Source organism: Zea mays, chromosome 1 (assembly GCF_902167145.1).
Source record: "Zea mays cultivar B73 chromosome 1, Zm-B73-REFERENCE-NAM-5.0, whole genome shotgun sequence".
NCBI classification, from domain to species: Eukaryota; Viridiplantae; Streptophyta; class Magnoliopsida; order Poales; family Poaceae; genus Zea; species Zea mays.
The window spans coordinates 289,026,067-289,046,293 of NC_050096.1; the positions used below are offsets into that span (position 1 = coordinate 289,026,067).

The following is a 20,227-nucleotide window of genomic DNA, read 5'->3' on the forward strand; positions in this document are numbered from 1 at the left end:
CATGCCTCTTTCATTTGGTACAAATGCATATTTCTTATTCTTCTTGTGCCAAGGTCAAGACTAATGTGCTTTCAAGTGTATTTCTATGATTAGTCTTAAATTGAAAGGGAAATGGAGTATTCGGCAAAGGCAAGGCTTCCACTCCAACTCTGACGGTATCATTTATCCTTTGCCTTTATTCATGAATATCTCAAATGGTATGACCTTTCACTCGTATTCATTAATTACCAAAGGAGAAATAAGGGCCCTCAAGATTCTTCGTTTTTGGCGATTAATGCCAAAGGGGGAGAAAGTATTAGGCCCAAAGCAAAAGGACCGCACCACCCTATTTTCAAAATAAATTTCAATTGGTATTTCATTTGGTTTCAAAATTTTCAAATTGGTATATTTTCATTGGTATCTACTCAAAATTGAAAATCATTTCAAAAATCCTCTTGACAGCTAAGGGGAGAATTTATTCAGGGGGAGGTTTTTTAGCCAAAGGAAAGAGCATTTGAAACAGGGGGAGAATTTTTCAAAATCTAGAAAATGCTTTAAAATCATATTCTTATACCATTGGCTATTTGCAAAAAAAATTGAAAAGACTTTTCCAAAAGATTTGCAAAAACAAGTGGTGCAAATGTGGTCCAAAATGTCAAACTAGAAGAAAGCAACCATGTATACTTAGAAATACTTTCAATTGGTTTAAATTCAAAAAACTTTTGCACATCTGTCAAAATTGCAAACTAGTTACATTTCTATACTTTATATTTTATTTGGCTTGTGTTGGCATCAATCACCAAAAGGGGGAGACTGAAAGGGAAATGGACTTAAACATTTCCTATAATCGATTTTGGTGTTTGACAACCATCACAAACCTTATTGACTAACTAGTTTGCCTAGTTGATCATTTCTCAGGTGCATAAGTTCATCTACAACTATTCTAAGTCGACTGTCCGGAATACCGTAGATTATTCCGGACAGGAGAAGCTTTTTAGAAAAACACCTATGCGCGGACCGTCCGGGCCCTTGCGGCGGACCGTCCGCGACACCAGGGAGACCCTCAGACAGAAACTCTACAAAAACATTAATTTACACTACGGACCATCCGATGGAGAAGAGAGCACCGTTCAAAGACCAAGCGCGGACTGTCCGACCCCAGGCGTGGACCGTCCGATCGTTGTAAAACCAGAAAAATCCGAAGGTGACGGGTTCGATAGAATTCATTTTTAGCGTCCTCATGGACCGTTCGGGGTGCACGGTTGGACCGTACATGACTGCTTTATCTGACATCTGACGACACATTAAATGCTCTATAGTCATTGATATAGCCGTTACTGCTAACTGTTGCCATTTCAGCCGTTGATGTGCAGGGGCGGACCGTCCGGGCCAGGGGCGCAGACCGTCCGCGGTCGGCAAAAAAGGAGCAACGGCTAGGAAGTGGTTGGAGGCTATAAATACAACCCCAACCACCTCCATTCAATATATCCAAACACTCCACTCATTTACATTCAATACAAGAGCTAGCAATCCATTCAAAGTCACACTCAAAGCTTTCAATCTCTCCAAGTCCCACAATTTAGACAAGTGATCATTAGTGCTTAGTGACTGGAGAGAGTGTGACCCGTGTGATTTTTTTCACTCTTGTTGCTTGGCTTTCACAATCATGCTTTCTTCATCTCTTTCTCAACCTTCTAAGTGAATTATAAAGCAAGCAAGAGACACCTATATGTGTGGTAATCCTTGCGAGGTCTTAGTGACCCGTGTGATTAAGAAGAAGCACTCGACCGATCTAAGTGACCGATTGAGAGAGGGAAAGGGTTGGAATAGACCCAGCCTTTGTGGCCTCCACAACGGGGACTAGGTTCTTTGGAACCGAACCTCGGTAAACAAATCACCGTGTTCACTTGTTGTTCCTCACTTGTTTTGTTTACTCCCTTTCCTCTCTCTAATAGTTCACTTGCTCATATTAATTTGAGTTTGCTACCAAACGTTATCCGCATTGATTGAGCAACTCTAAGCAAGGAGAACTATCTTCCGCACTCCAATTTAATTCTAACACTAACCCCGGCCTTAGTGCCTGTTTAAAGTTTGTAAATTTTAGGTTTCTCCTATTCACCCCGCTCTAGGCGATTTCATCTTTCAATTCTATCAATGGTATCCACTGTGCTCTTCAAAGGTATTTGAGTGCAATGAACTCAACTTAGCCTAGTGTGGGGGGATCAAATGATCCATTCCTTTAGGCGGAGGGGCAAGTGGAAGAGATGGACACATACTAAGGAAGATTGAATAAAAGAGATGGAGAGAGGTGATAAAGATCGAATGGAGGGGCCAAATCGCAAGAAACTATTGGAGTGGATAGATCAATCGAAGATGAGATATTTGAGGATAAGGATCCAATGAGGATAATTGTCAAACTAAAGTGAACGGTGGGATATACTAAGGCAACCGTCAGATGCGCGTCAACACGAGATTGAACATAATTAATAGGTTGGGGCACACCTTATCTCCCTCCCTAACTCCTCCCCTCCATACTCACTAATTAATATGCACTTTGGATGCATCTCTGGTAATATGTATGTCTCGCATGTCATCCAACTTCATGTGATTCTCATAGCCAAAATCATGTTACACATGCTGATAAATACTAAGATGGGAATCTAGCATAGTTAATACGTTGGAATATAGCTTCTGAAAGGAACGACATATCTTTTATCTCAGGTGCATGAGATCAACATAACTCAAGAACATCGTTGCATGATTTGCATTTTGTCAATTGGAATACCCTTTTGCTCATCCAAAAGGTACCATCTCCTCCTTACTTGTTAGAGGATGACGAGGGGCACCAAGATGGAAATGCAACTCCATCCACGGCTTCTCGCAACCACCTTCGAGTACAGGTAAGAAAACAATCACAAGAAGGAAAACTGCAAATCAGGCAGAGGAAAGACACATAAGTATGTTAGACCTATGTCTCCATCCTTTTAAAACTTTTACACGCGATCGACACTATCTGTACCATACCGTGATTTACTCATTCTTTGTCTACATCCTGACAAGTGGCAATAAATCAATTAGGGAACTGATAATCTCATTGATGGAACCATTTGAGAAAATGTGCATATTAAATAAGGGTACCTATCACATCCCCACACCAACTCCTTCATGTGCGCCTCCTAGTTTACAAAAATATCATGCAAACTACCTTGTGCAACTAATTCAGATAATATGTCATGAGCCAACTTGCTGGATTCGACCACATGAGCCAAGGAAATCACATATCTAGGCATGGTGAAGCGAAACATGAAGAAATATATATACCTTTTGATGATGTGAGGCATGTTCTGGGCAGCGACGGCTACAACCACCCACCCATGACGATTGTGGTCGAGGATACCTCCGTGCGTGGGCTCTGACCTCACCGCACTGCCTCTCGGTGGATCGAGCCTCCCTCCTCTTTGATGGTCTACAAATCTAATCGTAGACTCGCTCCATGACCGCGACTGTCGTCGTATTCTAGCATCGCCAGCAAGGTTTCGCTTGATGACCGCATACAGGACCTGCACCGTCTTCGATGGACCCACCCCTTTCCTCGTCGTCGTGCCGCAGCCGAACTCCAAACTACCTCCACCTCCCTACTTGGCAACTTCGCAGCAACCGTAGACAATGACCAACGATGAGGAACAGTCATATACGGGGAGTCGTTGATCACTCCACATATGGGGTGAGGAAAGGACTCACGAGCGATGTGGGAGCAGATGGGGAGCACCGTTGGATCGTGTGGGGTGGACACCGTACATGGTATTTGGGGTGCAGGAGTGATACAATGTGCCATTTGAGAAGGCCTTAAATACTACTGTCTTCGTCCAAATGAGTTTGTCTTTTTGGGTTTGTCCTAAGTCAATCATTATCAACTTTAACCGGTTGTACCAGATGTGTCATTAGGTTTTACAACATAAAAGTAAAAAATTTCATCATGACTTGAACTATTATAATATGTAATTGTTTTAGTTTAAAATAATTTAACTTGATATATATTGTTGGTCAAAGTTTAAAATAGTTTGACTACAAACCTAGAAATACAAACTCATGTGGAGGGAGTAGCAACAAATGAAGCTCAGCCACGTGAAAAAACTACTCAAGAGAATAAACTAATCGTAGATATTTATAACCATTGTTTAAAAAAAGAAGGGAGATTAACAAAGGACCGGAGAAATTTATTAGAGGAAAGAAAATTTAATTGACTATGCAATAGAAGTACTAGGCTAGCTGGAAGAGTTCAGTTCAAAACCGTGCATTGGAAACATGAACGGCGGCACGTGCCCTAAATAAGAATCATGTAGCATATGTATAAATCAAACGGTCTCATAATCTCATATAGTCACCATAAACAAATGGTAACAGTGGCTTTTATCATCTGCTGAGTAAAACCATAGTGCTTGGGAATTGGGATGCAATGCAATCGACTAAAAGTAGTATTTTATGTAAATAATATAAGTTTGCGTTTACAAAACACAAGGTCCCATGGTCTAGTGGTTAGGACATTGGACTCTGAATCCAGTAACCCGAGTTCAAATCTCGGTGGGACCTCATTTTTTGTATTTTTTTCCCTCTCATCCACAATTTTTTTTACCATTACGGAGGAATATAAAACGGTGCTGCTCCTGATGTGGGTCTGCAACAAAGTTTTTTTTAGACATTTGCAAACAAAATTGTTTTTCAGACATCTTCAAACAAAACTAGGTGAGTGCCCGTGCGTTGCAACGAGAATATATAATGACATGATGACTTATGTACAAATATGTGTTATATTATTGTGAGAAAATGTTTCGTAATCTATTTATGATCCTAGCCATACATAAATTTTGTTATTTTAATCTAGCTATTTCACCACTACATTGCAACCATTAGTATCACACGGACTTCTATATATGATTTTAATAATGTCATGTCAATTGCATCATTTCAATGCTAAGACTACCACAATAAATTACAAACTTATACAAATGTTTAGAAAATATCCCAAGATCTTACAATTCAAACGGGAGGCAGAACCAGGGGAGGAAGCTTGCCCCTTAGACTGAGCGCAGCGGTTGCGCTACCGCGCCCTCTCCCCTTGCGTAGGGGGCCTCTACGCGCGCAGCGGTTGACGCTAGAGAGCCCCCTACGCGCTGCAGCCGTAGGGGTGGGAGCGGGAGTCCCCCAGATCAAAGGGTTTACTATTTACCCCCTACAGCACTGTGTTGTGGGGCCACGAGTAATTGTTAGTAGATAAAAAATTGGTAGTAGATATAGAAAATGATATTTTATAGTTGTAGTGGGGTATAGGGGGAGTATTTAGGGGGAACCGCTGCGGGAGATGAAAACATAGGGGGTGAAATGTTGATGATGTGACTCAAAAAAGTGATATAGGGGGAAAAATTAGGGGTAACGCTTGCGGATACGCAAGCGTTCCCCCTAAATGTTACCATGCAGTCACGTCAGCAAGATTCTCTTCCATATATTCACTCGTCCCGCAACCGTTCCCCCTATAAATTCCCCTATATATTCCTCTACACATTAAATATACATTTCCACATAACTAACATAACTAACTTCATTTTCTATTTTTCTTTTCTTTTCTTTCAAACGCTTGGCCGGCTATGCATTAAGTTTAGAATTTTTTTTCAAGTTGATCTCCACTATTTCGTTATAAAAAAATATTAAAAATCATTTTACTTTGTTTTGAACTATGCACGCTTGGGAACATTGACTATGTCCACTCATCCAAACATTTGAACAAAATACATACATCGAAGTGACAAATTCGTGTATACATTTGTATGGACAAAAATGGAAGTGCTTGATATTTTCCATGGCAAGGTAAATCTGCTTAGTGAACAGGTAAATGCCAAGGACGACCACATGAGGGATAGCCTCAGCTCAGTACCCTCCGCTTCATATTCACTTACCAATCTCATGAATCATTCAAGGAACGAGGAAGGAACAAGGATTAGTAGAAGAACATGTACCGGCCAACAGCTATTCTGGCCGAGGACGGAGTCGTCTACCGGCAACCGATGAACCAGGCAACCGATGAACCAAGCGAAGGATTCACATCCCATAAATAAACAAGGAAAAAAGAGAGCAAAAGACGGACTCACCATCCAGAGGGGCAGCGCCGGCGCCTGCCTGGTGACGATGAGCCAGAGCCAGCCGTAGACGAGGAAGTTCTGAGCGGAGCCGATGAGCAGCATCGCCCATGACGGTAGCACGGCCGAGAGCGAGCCAGCGAGGAAGCCAACGTAGTCGCCGAGGTCCTTGGCGACGCCGAGCGCGGCCACCTGGCGTTGGTTGTAGCCCAGCGCGGCCTTCATGACCGACGAGATGGCGCCAAAGAGGTACCCGATGCCGACCATGGACTGCAGCCACATTGCGGCGACGAACACCAGCCATCGGTTCGCTTGCAGTTGAACGCCGGCATCGCCTCCTCTATGGGGCCCGTCGTCCTTAGCCTCATGGTCCTCGGCGAAGTGGACCGGTTCGGAGTGAGGCTTCTTGCATCACTGCCGTGTCGTCGCCCGACCACCGCCGGAATCGTCCCGTGGTTGCAACTGCCGCGAAGCGGAGCCGGTGATTTCTTCTGGACCGCGCGACCGGAGGTGTCTCCGCGAAGCAGCGTCGGGGGAGAACAGTGCTCCTTCTGATCTGGCGTGAGAGAGAAAGGAGCGCCACCTAGGGGGCGCCGTAGAGGACATCGTTGCGGGTTGAAGAGTTGCTCTATAGCCCCTACGCGAGCTACAGGATTAGGGGAGGGGAGGCCAAGAGTGAACCGTTGCAACCAGTCTTAGATTCTTCATAGTAGTAGAGATATATGCATGGGCACGTATCTATATCCAAATAATAGATGAATTGGTAAAGGACTCAATAACATTGATGTGGAGATTTCTTATCCTCTTCTTGTCAAGCTTGATTGCGTAAGGTGGTGGCCTTTGGGCTCTAATACAGAAATTTGCCAATCTCCCCGCACGATCTGCCCCTAATGCATTTACCAAATACATTGCGACAAGCTTTATTTGATCAGCCCAAAATAAGTAAATCAAATTCTGTGTTATGAGATCTACCACACATGTTATGTCAGTAATTTTTGAAAGGCTATTCCTTGTTTTATGTGTCAGTTACTAAGTTTATAAACTGTGACTTTTGCTTGTAGATTTCACGTGAATAATTTTTTAAAGCATGCCATTTGCATGAGAAATCAGAAGTCAAGAAACAAATAACGAAGTAAAATAGTAGTCTACAGCATGAGTGTATTTGAGCCTGATCCAACTGGCCTTCTCTGAGCACTTTTCAAATAACGAGTCAAGAGTCCCGTTTCAGGATCAAACCTATGGATGGAAGCACATTTTAGAAACTTCATAATGATTGCTTTGCAGCAAAACCAAATGATAAAGATGTTTGTAGTACTAATTTGTTGTTATTTACAAAGTGGCGCAAGGAAGGTTTACCGGCTAAGTAACAACAGATCATTATCATTCTGAACTATTAAAACAAACAAAATTTTGCTAGTCCTATTAGCATTTCTAGCATATTCATGCAACACCCTTTAGCATCTTCTACTCATCTATCGTTATAGGGTTTCATTTCCTCTAAAGTACATCTTCATCCTCAGCTTTACTTCCAAGTAAAAGCAGCTCTCTGTACACAATGATTCTGTTAGGATGTTGATCATGTGTGATTCCACTAACACACTCTAAACAAAAGGAGGTAACAATTCTGGAAATTTCCTGACAGATTACATCCTAATTATCTCAGTTCCACGCTGTATTGTAGGTAGTCCATCGCACGGAACCAGAACATTCCCGTGGTGAGGACGAGTGCGTGGTCGGAGGGCGCACCCTTGTGCTTATTCTTGGAGCTATGGTCATGGCACCATCTATAGGGCAGATTGGAACAGAATCTCCGCCAGTTCCTGCACATCATGACATACCTAATCAGCAACCATCAGCGCACAGGTGGAGAGGACGCCTAGACTGTCAATACATTTGCCTGCTTGCCGGATGCAACAGCGGGCTCACCCCACTCTAGAACCTTCTTTTCTAGCGTCTCAAAGTCTCCTTTCCTAGCCTGATTGAAGCCATAGAGCAATGTTACAACCTACACAAAAGGTACTGACAATTTGGCATCAAAGTTGAAACCACCAGGTGCAAGTCCACCCTGTTAAACAAAAACGCAGCAGCTCATATGAGTGCAACTGGGAAGTACATAGGCAATGTGGATTTGAGTAAAAAGGGAGAGAGCTGGTTCATGCCACTCACATTCTTAACTACACTTGACATAACCAAAGTAGCCTCTGCAATGTCTGTCATGAACTGATCTGTGTCCCAACCTGTCCATAACGGTAAGGTAAGTTACTATGCATGCCTCATTTTTTAATTTTCTCTCTCTAGAAAAGAATAAAGAAATGCATGTATGTTTCTAGTGTAACACAAATAATATCGGGTCATACGCTTATTAAAAAACAAAGGAGTTATATACAACAGTGACACATACCAACTTGAGGATCACCAGTGTTTGCATCGATATTTCCAAGCAGCCCATTAATCCGTGCAGTCTCCAATTCATGATGGCAGCTGCAAGTTTAACATGCAAATCTTTAAGCTATTATTCAACTCAATTTAGCCAAGCAAAAAAACCTTTCCTGTGTCCAGATAGAGTAGCATGGTTGCACTCAACATTAATCTTGAACTCTCCTATGTCATGTGAAACAGTAAAAAGGTGTACTTTTAGAACAAACAGTTAATCTCACACAAGCTTCACTCACAGAAACTTGTTGACAATGTATTCACATTCCAAAAATATGAAAACTTATATTACCTGTAGGACCGTACTTCTGTAGAAAAGCAAACGTAGTCGCAACATCCCAGTCATACCTGCCAGAGAAACAAGGATAAATGTTTCTGAATCCTGTAGGATACTTTGCTAATCCATTACTGAGTAAGTAGCGTACTGGTGTTTTGTTGGTTCCTGTGGTTTAGGCTCTATCAATAGTGTTCCTGAAATACATAATAAAATTTTAGTTCTGTCACCAAATTGGCATAGTAAAGACAATGCACTATGTCAAAGTTATGGACATTGGAACGGGTAATCATAAAGAAACGGGACTGAATTACCGTTGAATCCAATCTTCTTCTTGTAGTCAACAGCAGCTTGAAGAAAATTAGCCTGGACAAATCCAGCAAACAATCAGATAATTTGGCCACAAAGTAAAGCTAAGACAGAATCGGCAAATAAACCCCATTCATACCAGATGGTCAAGTTCTCTCTTCATATCAGTATTCAGAAGAGTTTGGTAACCCTCTCTTCCACCCCAGAACACATAGTTTTCACCACCTAGGTAGTGAGTGACCTGCAAGGAGATAAGGTCAAATAAAAAATTGGGCGAAATGAAGGAAGATTGATCATGGTGATCACAGATAACCCACCTCCAAAGCTTTCTTAACTTGTGCTGCCGCATAAGCATATACTTTAACCTCTGGGCTGCAACATTAATGAAGAGTGATTAATATTCATCTCTAGTCATACTCCGAGTTCATAACTTTGTTTAGAACACACAAAACCAACAATCCAACAAGATACCAACCTCGTAGCAGCGCCATGCATGTAACGTGGATGCATAAAGAGCTGTGCGGTACCCCACAATGGCTTTATATTGGTCTCACCCTAAATGGAATTAAAAAAAAAAGCAAACAGGGTAATGCAAAATGGTGGGGTACAGCTAAGTGCCAGCAATTTAAAGGTTAAACTAACCTGCAGCTGCTTTGCCAGCTGGACTATCTCATCCAAGTTAGAATTTGTTTCCTGCAGTGTGAGAATAAGTCTTAGGAAACTTCTAAGAGTAATGTTACTGAACTAAAGTCGTCAGTTGTTGCAACACTTCATCTTAAAAAGTATCTAACAGGAGATGAAATGTTTGCTGCTTCATTTACAGATGAGTTTTTCCTATAGTCAGATGGGTGTGAATGAAATAAAATCAAAATGAATCCTTTTATGTGAGCATAAGATAGCTGGAACACATCAGGAATCATAATTGTATGCTCAATACATAGTCCAATAGATAATTAGTAGCATCCAATAACAAATCGACCCATAACAACCAGAACCATATGTAATTTCTAAGGTTGCTCTTAAAACAGTATCGTAGATAACTCCACCAAGCCACTTTACTGGCTTCATTTATTAACTGTTAGCACACATGAAACATAACTGAAGGACACAGCTATCGAACCAATTGTAAGGTTGAATACTGAAAATTGCTTCTGCGATAGCAATAACAGACCAAGCCAATTATACTTATGAGTTCATGCATTAACAGAAGTATACAACACAACTGATGGACATACTTCAAGTGTCTTCCCATCCGGGGCAATATCCCTGTCATGGAAGCACCATTTGTTGACTCCCAACTTCTCCATGAACTCAAAGTGAGCTCTCACTGAAATGTCAGTTGAAACAGAAGTTAGTTCTTCCAACAAACAGACCAAAACATAACCCAGAAGGCTAGGACTAAAGCACAAAGGTAGGTTAGGCGATCATCATACTTCTTCTCTTAGCCATGGCCAACGAATTTGTGCCATCCTCCCAAGGCCAAGTCATTGTAGGAGCACCGAAAGGATCAGCGCTAGTACCACAGAACGTGTGCCAGAAGGCAACACTGAAGCGCATCCAATCCTAATAGCAAAGCAAATAAGCATAGATGCAAAGGGTTGATGTACTTCACAGTGAGTGTAAAGAGGGGGTATAGTGAAGCGGCAGATGGGGGTTCACCAGAGGGAGAACTCTCAGCTACGCATAATAGTGAAGCAGGACCCTCTCATGCTCCAAATTCACCTCAAAGTCAGGGGTCAAGTACAGCTACAGGTTGGGTATCTCCTCCTGAGCAGAGTCCTCAGTTTTCAGCAGGGGTACCAAAGAGATACAAAACAATTGCAGATTTGTATGACTCAGCAAATGAAGTACTTGATTTTGAATATAGTGGGGTGTGCATGTTAGCAGCTGATGAGCCAATGAACATAGAACAAGCTCTAGAAGAGGCATGCTGGAGAAAGGCCATGGAGGAATAAATGGAGTCCATTCATCAAAATGGAACCTGGGTGGCTGCTGATCTGCCAAAGGGTCAAAAGGCAATAGGACTGAAGTGGGTATTCAAGGTAAAGAAAGATCCATCAGGGAGAATTGTGAAACATAAGGCTAGGCTGGTTGCAAAGGGGTATGCTCAAGTCCAAGGGATAGACTATGATGAAGTTTTTCCTCCTGTGGCAAGGTTGGAGACAGTAAGAATTTTACTGGCTCTAGCTGCACAAAGGGAGTGGGAGGTGCATCACATGGATGTGAAATCTGCATTCTTAAATGGAGAACTTTGTGAAGAAGTCTATGTTAAACAACCACCTGGTTTCATTGATCCAACCTGTGCAGAAAGGGTCTTGATTCTTGAAGCTGAACAAGGCATTATATGGACTCAAACAGGCTCCCAGAGCCTGGAATGCCAGACTTGACAAGGAGCTAGTAAGTTTGGGTTTTAAAAGAAGCCCAAAAGAACATGCTGTCTATAAAAAAGGAAAGAATGCGTCTCGGTTACTCATAGGTGTATATGTGGACGATCTCATTATTTGTGGGCCAGATAACAAGTAGATAGAGGTGTTCAAACAGCAAATGAAAGGAAGGTTCAGTATGAGTGACCTTGGACTGCTGATTTATTACCTTGGTATAGAAGTTACACAAAAGCCTGGTGAAATCACTATTTGTCAAAGCGCATATGCTGATAAAATCATTGAAGTCTGTGGGATGAAAGGGTGTAATCCAGTTGACATTCCAATGGAGCAACAATGCAAGTTAATACCTGGAAAACCTGACAAGGTGTTAGCTGCTACCAAGTACAAAAGTATAGTTGGGAGTCTGAGATATCTTGTAAACACCAGACCTAACCTAGCATATTTTGTGGGAATGGTGAGCAGGTTTATGGAGACACCAAATTCTGAACACTGGACTGCCATTAAAAGAATTGTAAGATATGTGGCTGGTACAACACAATACGGCTGTAGGTATGTAAAAGGGGACAACTCCGAATTGTTGGGATATTCAGACAGCGACCATGCAGGTGATCTTGAGAAAAGGAAAAGCACTACTGGTGTCGTGTTTTTTTCTGGGAGGAAATATAATTCAGACAGCGACCATCCAGACTTTCATCACTAAATCAATTATCTGATTAATCAGTAAAAAGATTTTCTGTTACATTTAGTCAGAATCATGTATAGACTAAACCATTCCTGAACACAAACAACATGAAATAATACATGACCGCATTTGACATAATGGATAAAAAATTGAAATGGAAAACAATGATCTACAATTTTTCAATAAAAAATGATTCACTAAAAAATTAGCTTATGCTTTTACCTTGGAGGGCTCGGTTGCAAGTTGAGGATAAAGTCTGGATGCATTTTGTACGCAAAGAAGGGCTGAAGCAACAGGCTGCTGCAGAAGCTAAACGAAAAAGAGTTTTCGAGAGAGAAGCATCTCGCAAAGCTTTGCAAGAGTTTATTACATCTATTGTACGCTCCCCACATTCTACATTATCTGCAGATGGTGAAAAACTAAGCTGTTACCGCACTTGAAGGGAGCCACTCTTGCAGATGGTGAAAAACTAAAGCCAGATCCAGATCAGCAGAGCGCGATTAAAGCCAGATCAGAGGCGACAATTCAGATCTAGCGCACTAACCTTGTCTCCAGTGAGGTACAGAGCGAGCAGCTTCACGGCCTGCAGCGAGGTAGCGGCTGACGAGTCGATCTCGCTGATTACCAGCTGCACAAACACAGAAAGGCATGCGCGCGTGCCCACCTATCATAGCCGGAACCAACTGCGGCGAGCTAGCGGTGAGGCGCCTGACGCCCAATGTGTTCGCACCTGGTAGGAGCCGAGGGCGATGTAGGAGCAGAAGACGATGGCATCGCGCTCAGCGGCGGCGTCGGCGTCGAGGCCCGGGATGTCGATGTTGTTAATGGCTGCCTGGTAGGCGCCCAGGTAGAAGAGGTTCCACAGATTGAAGAGCAGGTCGGGGGAGGCCATCGCTGCAGTGCAGCAGAAGACGGCGGCGACGAGGCTTGGGTGGGAGAGAGATCCGGGAGGTCGTGGTTGCTCTTGAGTCTAGACTCCGCTCGGTCGTCCCTTCGGTTCGAGTTGATGCGGGGGACGCACGGGCCAGTTCGCTTCCGCTTGGGCTCCCACGCCGAGTCCCGGGACGGGTCAGCGGACGTCGCCGCCACCGGCGAGGGGATCGGCTTCAGAGCGTAGGTACTGCTGGACGAGTCGACGACGGGCGGGAGATCGAAGTAGCCGGCACCGGCGGCGGCGCCACTTGTGACGCTGGACGAGGTGGACGCGAGCCGAGACGGCGGCCCAGGGCCTGTCCCCAAGGGCGAGGCCGCGTGCCCGCGAGCAGGAGGGAGCTTTGGAGCTGGGCGAGGCCGGAGGGGCGGACCATGGACGGATCTGGGCGAGGAGGCGGCGTGCCAAACCACCAGAGGCGGAGGGAGCTGCAGCTGCTGGGCAGGAGCCATGGCGTGCGGCGTCGTGGCGGCCGATTTCGGGAGCGAGTGCGGTAGGATTGCGCGAGGGGGAGCACGGACGCGATGGATGATTCATATGGAAGGTTGTCGAAGGAAGGTGCGCTAGGGCCGATGATGGCGGGGATTCCTGAGATTGCGCGTGGGGAGGACGATGATGGCGGGGATTCCTGAGATTGCGCGTGAGGAGGACGGGCAGAACACGGTGCACTTGTGCACGCCTACAATAGGGTCTTATAGAGTAGTAATAGATTGAGTTTGCCAGGCTTAACTTCCCCCGCTCGGGCTCGAGTCTCACTGTCCCACCAGAGCCTGAAGCCAAAACGAGTCACCGATGTCCTGGACCAGCTGATCCAGCGTCGGGTTAAACCCAACTCCAATTCCGCGCGGATTTACGTCAGAAATAAGCTGCCCTCTCTCTCTCTCTCTCTCTCTCTCTCTCTCTCTCTCTCTCTCCCGTATGGATTGAAGTGCTTCTTTATTCTATCTATACAAGAGGTCCAGCTCCACCTCCCGTAACTGGTGCTGTCTCGCGGAGGGGGCGGGCAGTGCTGTCGCCGATCTCCAGAACTGCGTGCCATCCGTCCATGGCACTAGTCTGCTGTCACCGATCTCCATAATGTTCAGATTGCTTCTTTTGTCCGTTTTCAAACTCAACAGAAGCTACAACAGACCATGGAGGTGCCCTCCATTTCGTCTTCGGTGTTCAAGCTCACCGGATGAAACTGCAGCTGCAGATGAATGCTCTATCACACTCAGTACGCACCAGTGGCCATGCTCAAAAGTTTTCAGCTGCAGAAGTATGATCCCATTCAACCCAACGACCAGAACCACCTCCCGGCTAAGGCTTAAACTGCTCTCCACTACAATTCACTTTCAGAACCCCCCAACCTGAAAGTCCACAGCTGGATCAACCACTAAAATTGGCTTGCATTTCAAGGATGGCACACGCAGTGCGCCATTTATTCCATTTCAATCGACTGAGATAAACAAGTAAAGAGAAAGGAGGGGGAAAAATTATCTATTCTGTATACACAGCTTTTCACCTAGAGACATCAAAGAGATGCACATCAAGTATCGCTAGCTAGTCTGCGGGTACTCCTTCACAACAACACCTCCTTCAAACTCTATGGGATCCGGAAAATCGTCCCGTGAAGCCCTCTTGAACGAGAACGAGTTCTCTTCGTCCTCGTCACTCCCCTCGGTCCCCTGAGACTTCGCTGTATTTTTCCGAGCAAGTGCTTGCCCCGACGTTGGCATGGCCTCCCAGCTGTGGTACTTGTTTCCATGGAAGGCAAAACGCCAAGAGCCCTGGGATGGGGTACTTCTGAGGTGAGATGGACTGGATTGGAACTCTTCCTGCTCCCGCACCACCCTTAGTGGGTTCTCCAGTGCTTTCAAGATGTATCGAGCGAGTGGACGCCTAGAGGGCTTTGGATTCAGGCATGTCTTCGCGACGATGGACACTGCCCACACTTCCTCTAGATGGTCATCATCCACAACAAGGGTGGGATCCACAATACCTGAGACACCCTCCTTGTCATTTGCGTTGATGTAATCTAATGTTCTTGCTAACCACTCTTCTGAATCTGCGTTGGTTGAGCCACTCGCACCGAAGTTTCCAGTGATTAGCTCTAGTAGAACCTTCCCGAAACAGTAAATGTCGTATGAGCAGCTAGCTGGTGGACCTGTAAAGTGAGAAGCAGATATCATAATGTTACAACACACAGCTTTATTTTGCACACAAGCCCTTTTAGTTGCATGAATGTATATACAGAGATTGCAAATATTGAACTAAATAGAGCTGATGAGTGCTTTACACACCTGGTATGTTCTTGTCAAGGGACCTGCCAGAAAGAAACAAATACTACTGTCAGCAAAGGACCCTTTATGTATTATATAAATAGAACTCAAAGTTGTAGAGTAGGTGTGTTCCTTGGCAGTGCATTTTCTTAGGGGAATAAGATAGGAAAAAGTGCAGGTGTCTAACCAGGGTGAAGTATCAGTACATTATCCTACCATGAACAAATATGGTATTAGTTTAATCAAAGCTCTCAGATATAATCAAAGCTTTTAATGTGATCGATCATCGTAGAGGCAAATTATTTTAATCCTTGTTGGAGTTAATCAATATATACAATTATATGGTATTAGTTTTTATTAATTTATTATCTATGCTATACACAAATTAGTATATGCATGTTTATATATACTACGATATTTTTCACCTTATAATTTTTGATAAATTGATCGGCCCCTTCTATGCCTGAAACTAAGAAAGCATGAATTTGTTTATGGCCTTTGTAAATGATTACGTCTACCTAGGAAAGCCGAGCAATCCGTGAAAAAAGAAGAAAAATACAGCATTTATACAGGTGGGAGGTGGCCACGTACTACCGTACGTCGAGCCTCGTAGGCGAACGAACGATGGCCGGAGCAAGGGGTTGCGACTAGAATGGAGATCAGACTCCGTGTGGCCAACTGGCCTCCCTCCTGGAACGTTTCCATTCATGTACGTACGATCATCATACAAAGAAGATTTTGTTTCAAACATGGATGGAGTTCAGCCTCGACGTCTGGGAAACAAACCGGACGGCGGGTGGCCTGTGTCCAGCCAGCTGCGGTGGAAACGGACTCGAGCGAGAGAGACTCTGCGGACCGGGCCAGCATCGATGTATTGGTAGCCCAGAAAGCCCACGCAACCAGACAGAGGTATGAATGTTGTGCTTTGTGGTGCTTCAGTTTAGTCCCACCTCGGCGGTTTTCAGCGGAAGGGAGCAGAGAAGGCTTATAAAAGCAGACCTCAGTCAACATAACAATTCATACCTTTCTCGGCCTTTTGGCTAAGATCAAGTGTAGTATCTGTTCTTATCAGTTTAATATCTGATATGTGGGCCATGTGTCCACTTCGATATTAAATTAATTTTTTGTGGGGAAGGGTCCACTACAGTGGCTTGCCATTGGGTCCCTTATGTGTCGCTCTAGCGTTGCACTATTGCTTGAGCCTGGCGCACCCCAACCAAATCAAAAAAATAAAATTGTTAACAAAGTGCTAAGTTATCTATTTGTTAGATTACATCTATTGTATGGTTACTCTTATTCTGATTTTGTTTGTCATTTATCTTATTTTTATGTCTATTTATATTTGCATACATGGTCTTGTTATTAGTTATAATTACTTTCCATCATCCACCACCTCCTCCTTTCATTATGTCTAGAAAACGTGGTTTATCGTTCTTTAAACAAATTTATGGTAAGACATGTGTCTATATAGACATACCGTAAACAAATGATTTTAGCGTGTTAAGAAAAGGATCACGAGAAGGAAAGCTGTAAATCGCGCGGAGGAAATACACATAAGTATGCTATACCTATGTCTCCATCCTCTTATGGTTTCTACACGCGATCGACACTATCTGTACCATACAGTGATTTACTCATTCTTTGTCTGCATCATGACAAGTGACAATAAATCAATTAGGGAACCAACAATCTAAAGGCTGGAACCATTTGAGGAAATGTGCATATTAAACAAGGGTACCTGTCACATCCCCACACCAACTGCTTCATCCGCGCCTCCTAGTTTACAAAAATATCATGCAAACTACCTTGTGCAACTAATTCAGATAATATGTCATGAGCCAACTCGCTGGATTCGACCACATGAGCCAAGGAAAACACATATCTAGGCATGGTGAAGCGGAACATGAAGTAATATAGATACCTTTCGATGATCTGAGGCACGTTCTGGGCAAACCCACCCATGACGACTGTGGTCAAGGATACCTCTATGTCTGGGCTCTGACCCCACTGCACTGCTTCTCGGCGGACTAAGTCCCATTCCACCCTCATGGTTGCACTGTTATCCTGGGTTGTCACTCCCCAAATAGGTCCTTACGGAGGCACTCAGGAAACACCCTGAGTCCCCTAAAGTAATCACAAGAACCTCATCGGGATAACATCTTCGTATCATAAATAATCACATCATGTTCATTGATTAAGTTAAAGCAATAACATAAGCTAACCATGATTAACCCAGAAAGGTAAACAAGGATAAGGTAAATACAGACTAGTCAATCCTTAAGTTTCAATAATGTAATACAGGACAATGAATTATAAAGTAAAGTAAGACATGATAGGTTTGAGGACACTTGCCTTCACTAGGTTATTGCTCAGAGAGATCTTCGGCAACATACTTAGGAACCACGGGCTGCTCGTTGTCTAAATAAAGCGATCATACATTCAATACATTTGGAAAGTACAAATGAACAGCACATCAAACATGTACAAACATTGTAACATATCTCAAAAGATATAGTATTAAATAAAGAAGAATGAGATCGAATTATAAAATGAACTAATCTTAATTAGGAATTGATTACTCTCTAAGTGTTTGGAACACATCTCAAAAAGCTAAAGTAGTAATTAAACAAAGAAAGAGATTAAATTATAAGATGAACTAATCTCAGTTAGGAATTGATTATTCTTTAAGTGTTGTCCATAATTACATAACCTAATTCTATTCATTTTATTGAGACCTAAAGGTTAAACCAGAGATGAATTCATGTAATGTATATTATTAATCTCACAAGATTAAATATACTTTAACTTCTAGAGCTTTCCTTTTATCTATTTCATTAAATGAGTAAATCAACATATACATTAATCTTATATTCTAGGTGTAAAATTAAAGTGTACAGACTATAGATGAACATAATTTATTTGGGCAGAGAATCATTTCATGAACATATATTCTAGGTGCAATTTGAACCACTAAATTTGGAGTTCATATGAAAAAGATATGAAATAAACAAGTTTTGAAGTTTAAAATATGAAATTAGGGCTAATTCTGTGATTAAATAAAAGCACAGGGGGCTATTTAAAAGAAACCTGGGGTCTGCGCGCTAAAACATAGGACGGCGAGTTGATTTCCTAAAATCCGAGGGTCTCTTAAGTAAAACATACACGCGAAGGGGTACAGGGTGATCTCGACCATCGGATCAGAGATCAACAGACAAGATTAGATCCCGCAGACATGCGTGCGGGCGCGAGCGCACCGACGCGACAGATAGGCGGGGACGGGGTGTCATCGAACCAGGGCAGGCTGACCAGCCGGGCCGAGCGGTAGGGGCGTGGGTGAGGGGAGAGAGAAGAGCGGTCGGATCTGGATCGGAGGGCTGAGATTAGATCCGCACTGATTAAACCTAAACTGTTACATCTCGGACGGACGCCCGGGATCCAATGGCCGGGGGCCGGACATGAGCGCGGTGGCGCCGCCCGGTCCCGCGGCGAGGGCTCGCCAGAGACGAGGGGCGGCCACGGCGAGGCTCGAGGAGCCTAGGGAAAGGGTCAGGCACGTTCAGGGCGACACGGCGAACACGACCGTGCACGTAGTACCGGCACGGGGGGGCCACAGAACGTAGACCACGGTGGGAAAAGTCCCGCGGCGGCGCAACTAACTCCGGTGAGCAATTGCGCGGGCTCTGGGGACGAGCTGACAGGTGGGGTCAGCGGGACAGAGAGAGAGAGAGAGCGGCGCGCGTGCGAGAGGAACGACACCGACAAACTTGGCCCATGGGACAGCGAGATAGAGAGGGAGAGAGGGCGCGTGGGCGCGCGCGCGAGGCTGCGCTTAATGGGCCGACTTGGGCTGAATTGACTTTTCTTTTTCCACGGAATTTCTAATTGCTTTTCTATTTATTTTCTCTAGGGTTTTCAATTTAAATTCAAATCAAGTTTCAAATTCAAACTAATTCAAACATGTGCAACAATTCAAAGAATATTTAAGCTCAGCATGATGCAACATGTCATGACTCACAATGTTTTGGCAAAAATACATAATTAATATTTCCTAATTAAGCTAACCCTAACCAAAAGAGAAAGAGAGAGAGAGAAACTAGAGAGATAGAGAAGAGTAACACCTGAATTTGGATGATAATAAGAAAGAAATTTTATACCACAAATTCAGGGTGTTACATGTTCCGTAAATAAGAACCGTGTAGCATACATATAAATCATACGGTCCCATAATCTCATATAGTCACCATAAACAAATGGTAACAGTGGCTCTTATCATTTGCTGAGTGAAACCATAGTGCTTTGTGGTGCTTCAGTTTAGTCCCACCTCGGCGGCTTTCAGCGGAGGGAGCAAAGAAGGCTTATAAAAAGCAGACCCCAATCAACATAACAATTCATACCTTTCTCGGGCTTTTGGCTAAGATCAAGTGTAGTATCTGTTCTTATCTATTTGTTAGATTAGATCTACTGCATGGGTACTCTTATCCACCACCTCCTCCTTTCATTCTGTCTAGAAAACATGGTTTACCGTTCTTTAAACAAATTCATGGTATAACATGTTTTCTATATAGACATACGGTAAATAAATAATTTTTTAGTGTGTTCAATCGACAAAATATGTATTAATTGTCGCATGCCCAACATTTGTGCCTATGTTCACTAACAAGGCAACCGTCAGATGCGTGCGACACAAGATTGAATAGACTTCGTAGGTTGGGGCACACGTTATCTCCCTCCCTAACACCTTCCCTCCATACTCACTCGTCTCCCCTCCCTCCGTACTCACTACTTTTGAGGCATCTCGTGGAATATGTATGTCTCGCATGTCATCCAACTTCATATGATTCTC

The 20,227-nt window shown here is 43.7% G+C and overlaps 1 protein-coding gene, 2 non-coding genes and 2 pseudogenes across 3 annotated transcripts; 3 read left to right on the top strand and 2 right to left on the bottom strand.

The window, feature by feature from the left end:
• The first annotated feature begins 4,497 nt into the window (after positions 1–4,497).
• On the top strand, positions 4,498–4,569 carry TRNAQ-CUG (transfer RNA glutamine (anticodon CUG)). Its single transcript has one exon. It is a non-coding gene; the product is annotated as a tRNA-Gln (tRNA).
• Positions 4,570–7,894: 3,325 nt separating this feature from the next.
• On the bottom strand, positions 7,895–12,192 carry LOC103645647 (xylose isomerase-like; annotated as a pseudogene).
• Positions 12,193–12,262: 70 nt separating this feature from the next.
• On the bottom strand, positions 12,263–13,084 carry LOC103645648 (coatomer subunit epsilon-1). Its single transcript, XM_020544380.1, has 5 exons — positions 12,877–13,084; positions 12,737–12,792; positions 12,624–12,661; positions 12,415–12,501; positions 12,263–12,284 (listed from the first exon to the last, which is right to left on the bottom strand). Exons 1-5 carry the CDS (start codon positions 13,082–13,084, stop codon positions 12,263–12,265), a joined length of 411 nt encoding a protein of 136 aa, XP_020399969.1.
• Positions 13,085–16,403: 3,319 nt separating this feature from the next.
• Positions 16,404–16,600, top strand: LOC111590693 (U2 spliceosomal RNA). The gene has a single exon (XR_004855733.1). It is a non-coding gene; the product is annotated as a U2 spliceosomal RNA (small nuclear RNA).
• Positions 16,601–19,774: 3,174 nt separating this feature from the next.
• LOC111590627 (uncharacterized) lies at positions 19,775–19,956 on the top strand (annotated as a pseudogene).
• Positions 19,957–20,227: the final 271 nt, after the last annotated feature.

Bases quoted from the DNA above. Each gene is read 5' to 3' on its own strand.
- LOC103645648 (XM_020544380.1), bottom strand. From the start codon at position 13,084: ATGGCCTCCCCCGACCTGCTCTTCAATCTGTGGAACCTCTTCTACCTG. The intron at 12,793-12,876 runs GTTGGTTCCGGC...TCGACTCGTCAG, and splicing joins CTCACCGCTAGCTCGCCGCA to CCGCTACCTCGCTGCAGGCC. The intron at 12,502-12,623 runs GTAACAGCTTAG...TTTTTCGTTTAG, and splicing joins AGTGGCTCCCTTCAAGTGCG to CTTCTGCAGCAGCCTGTTGC.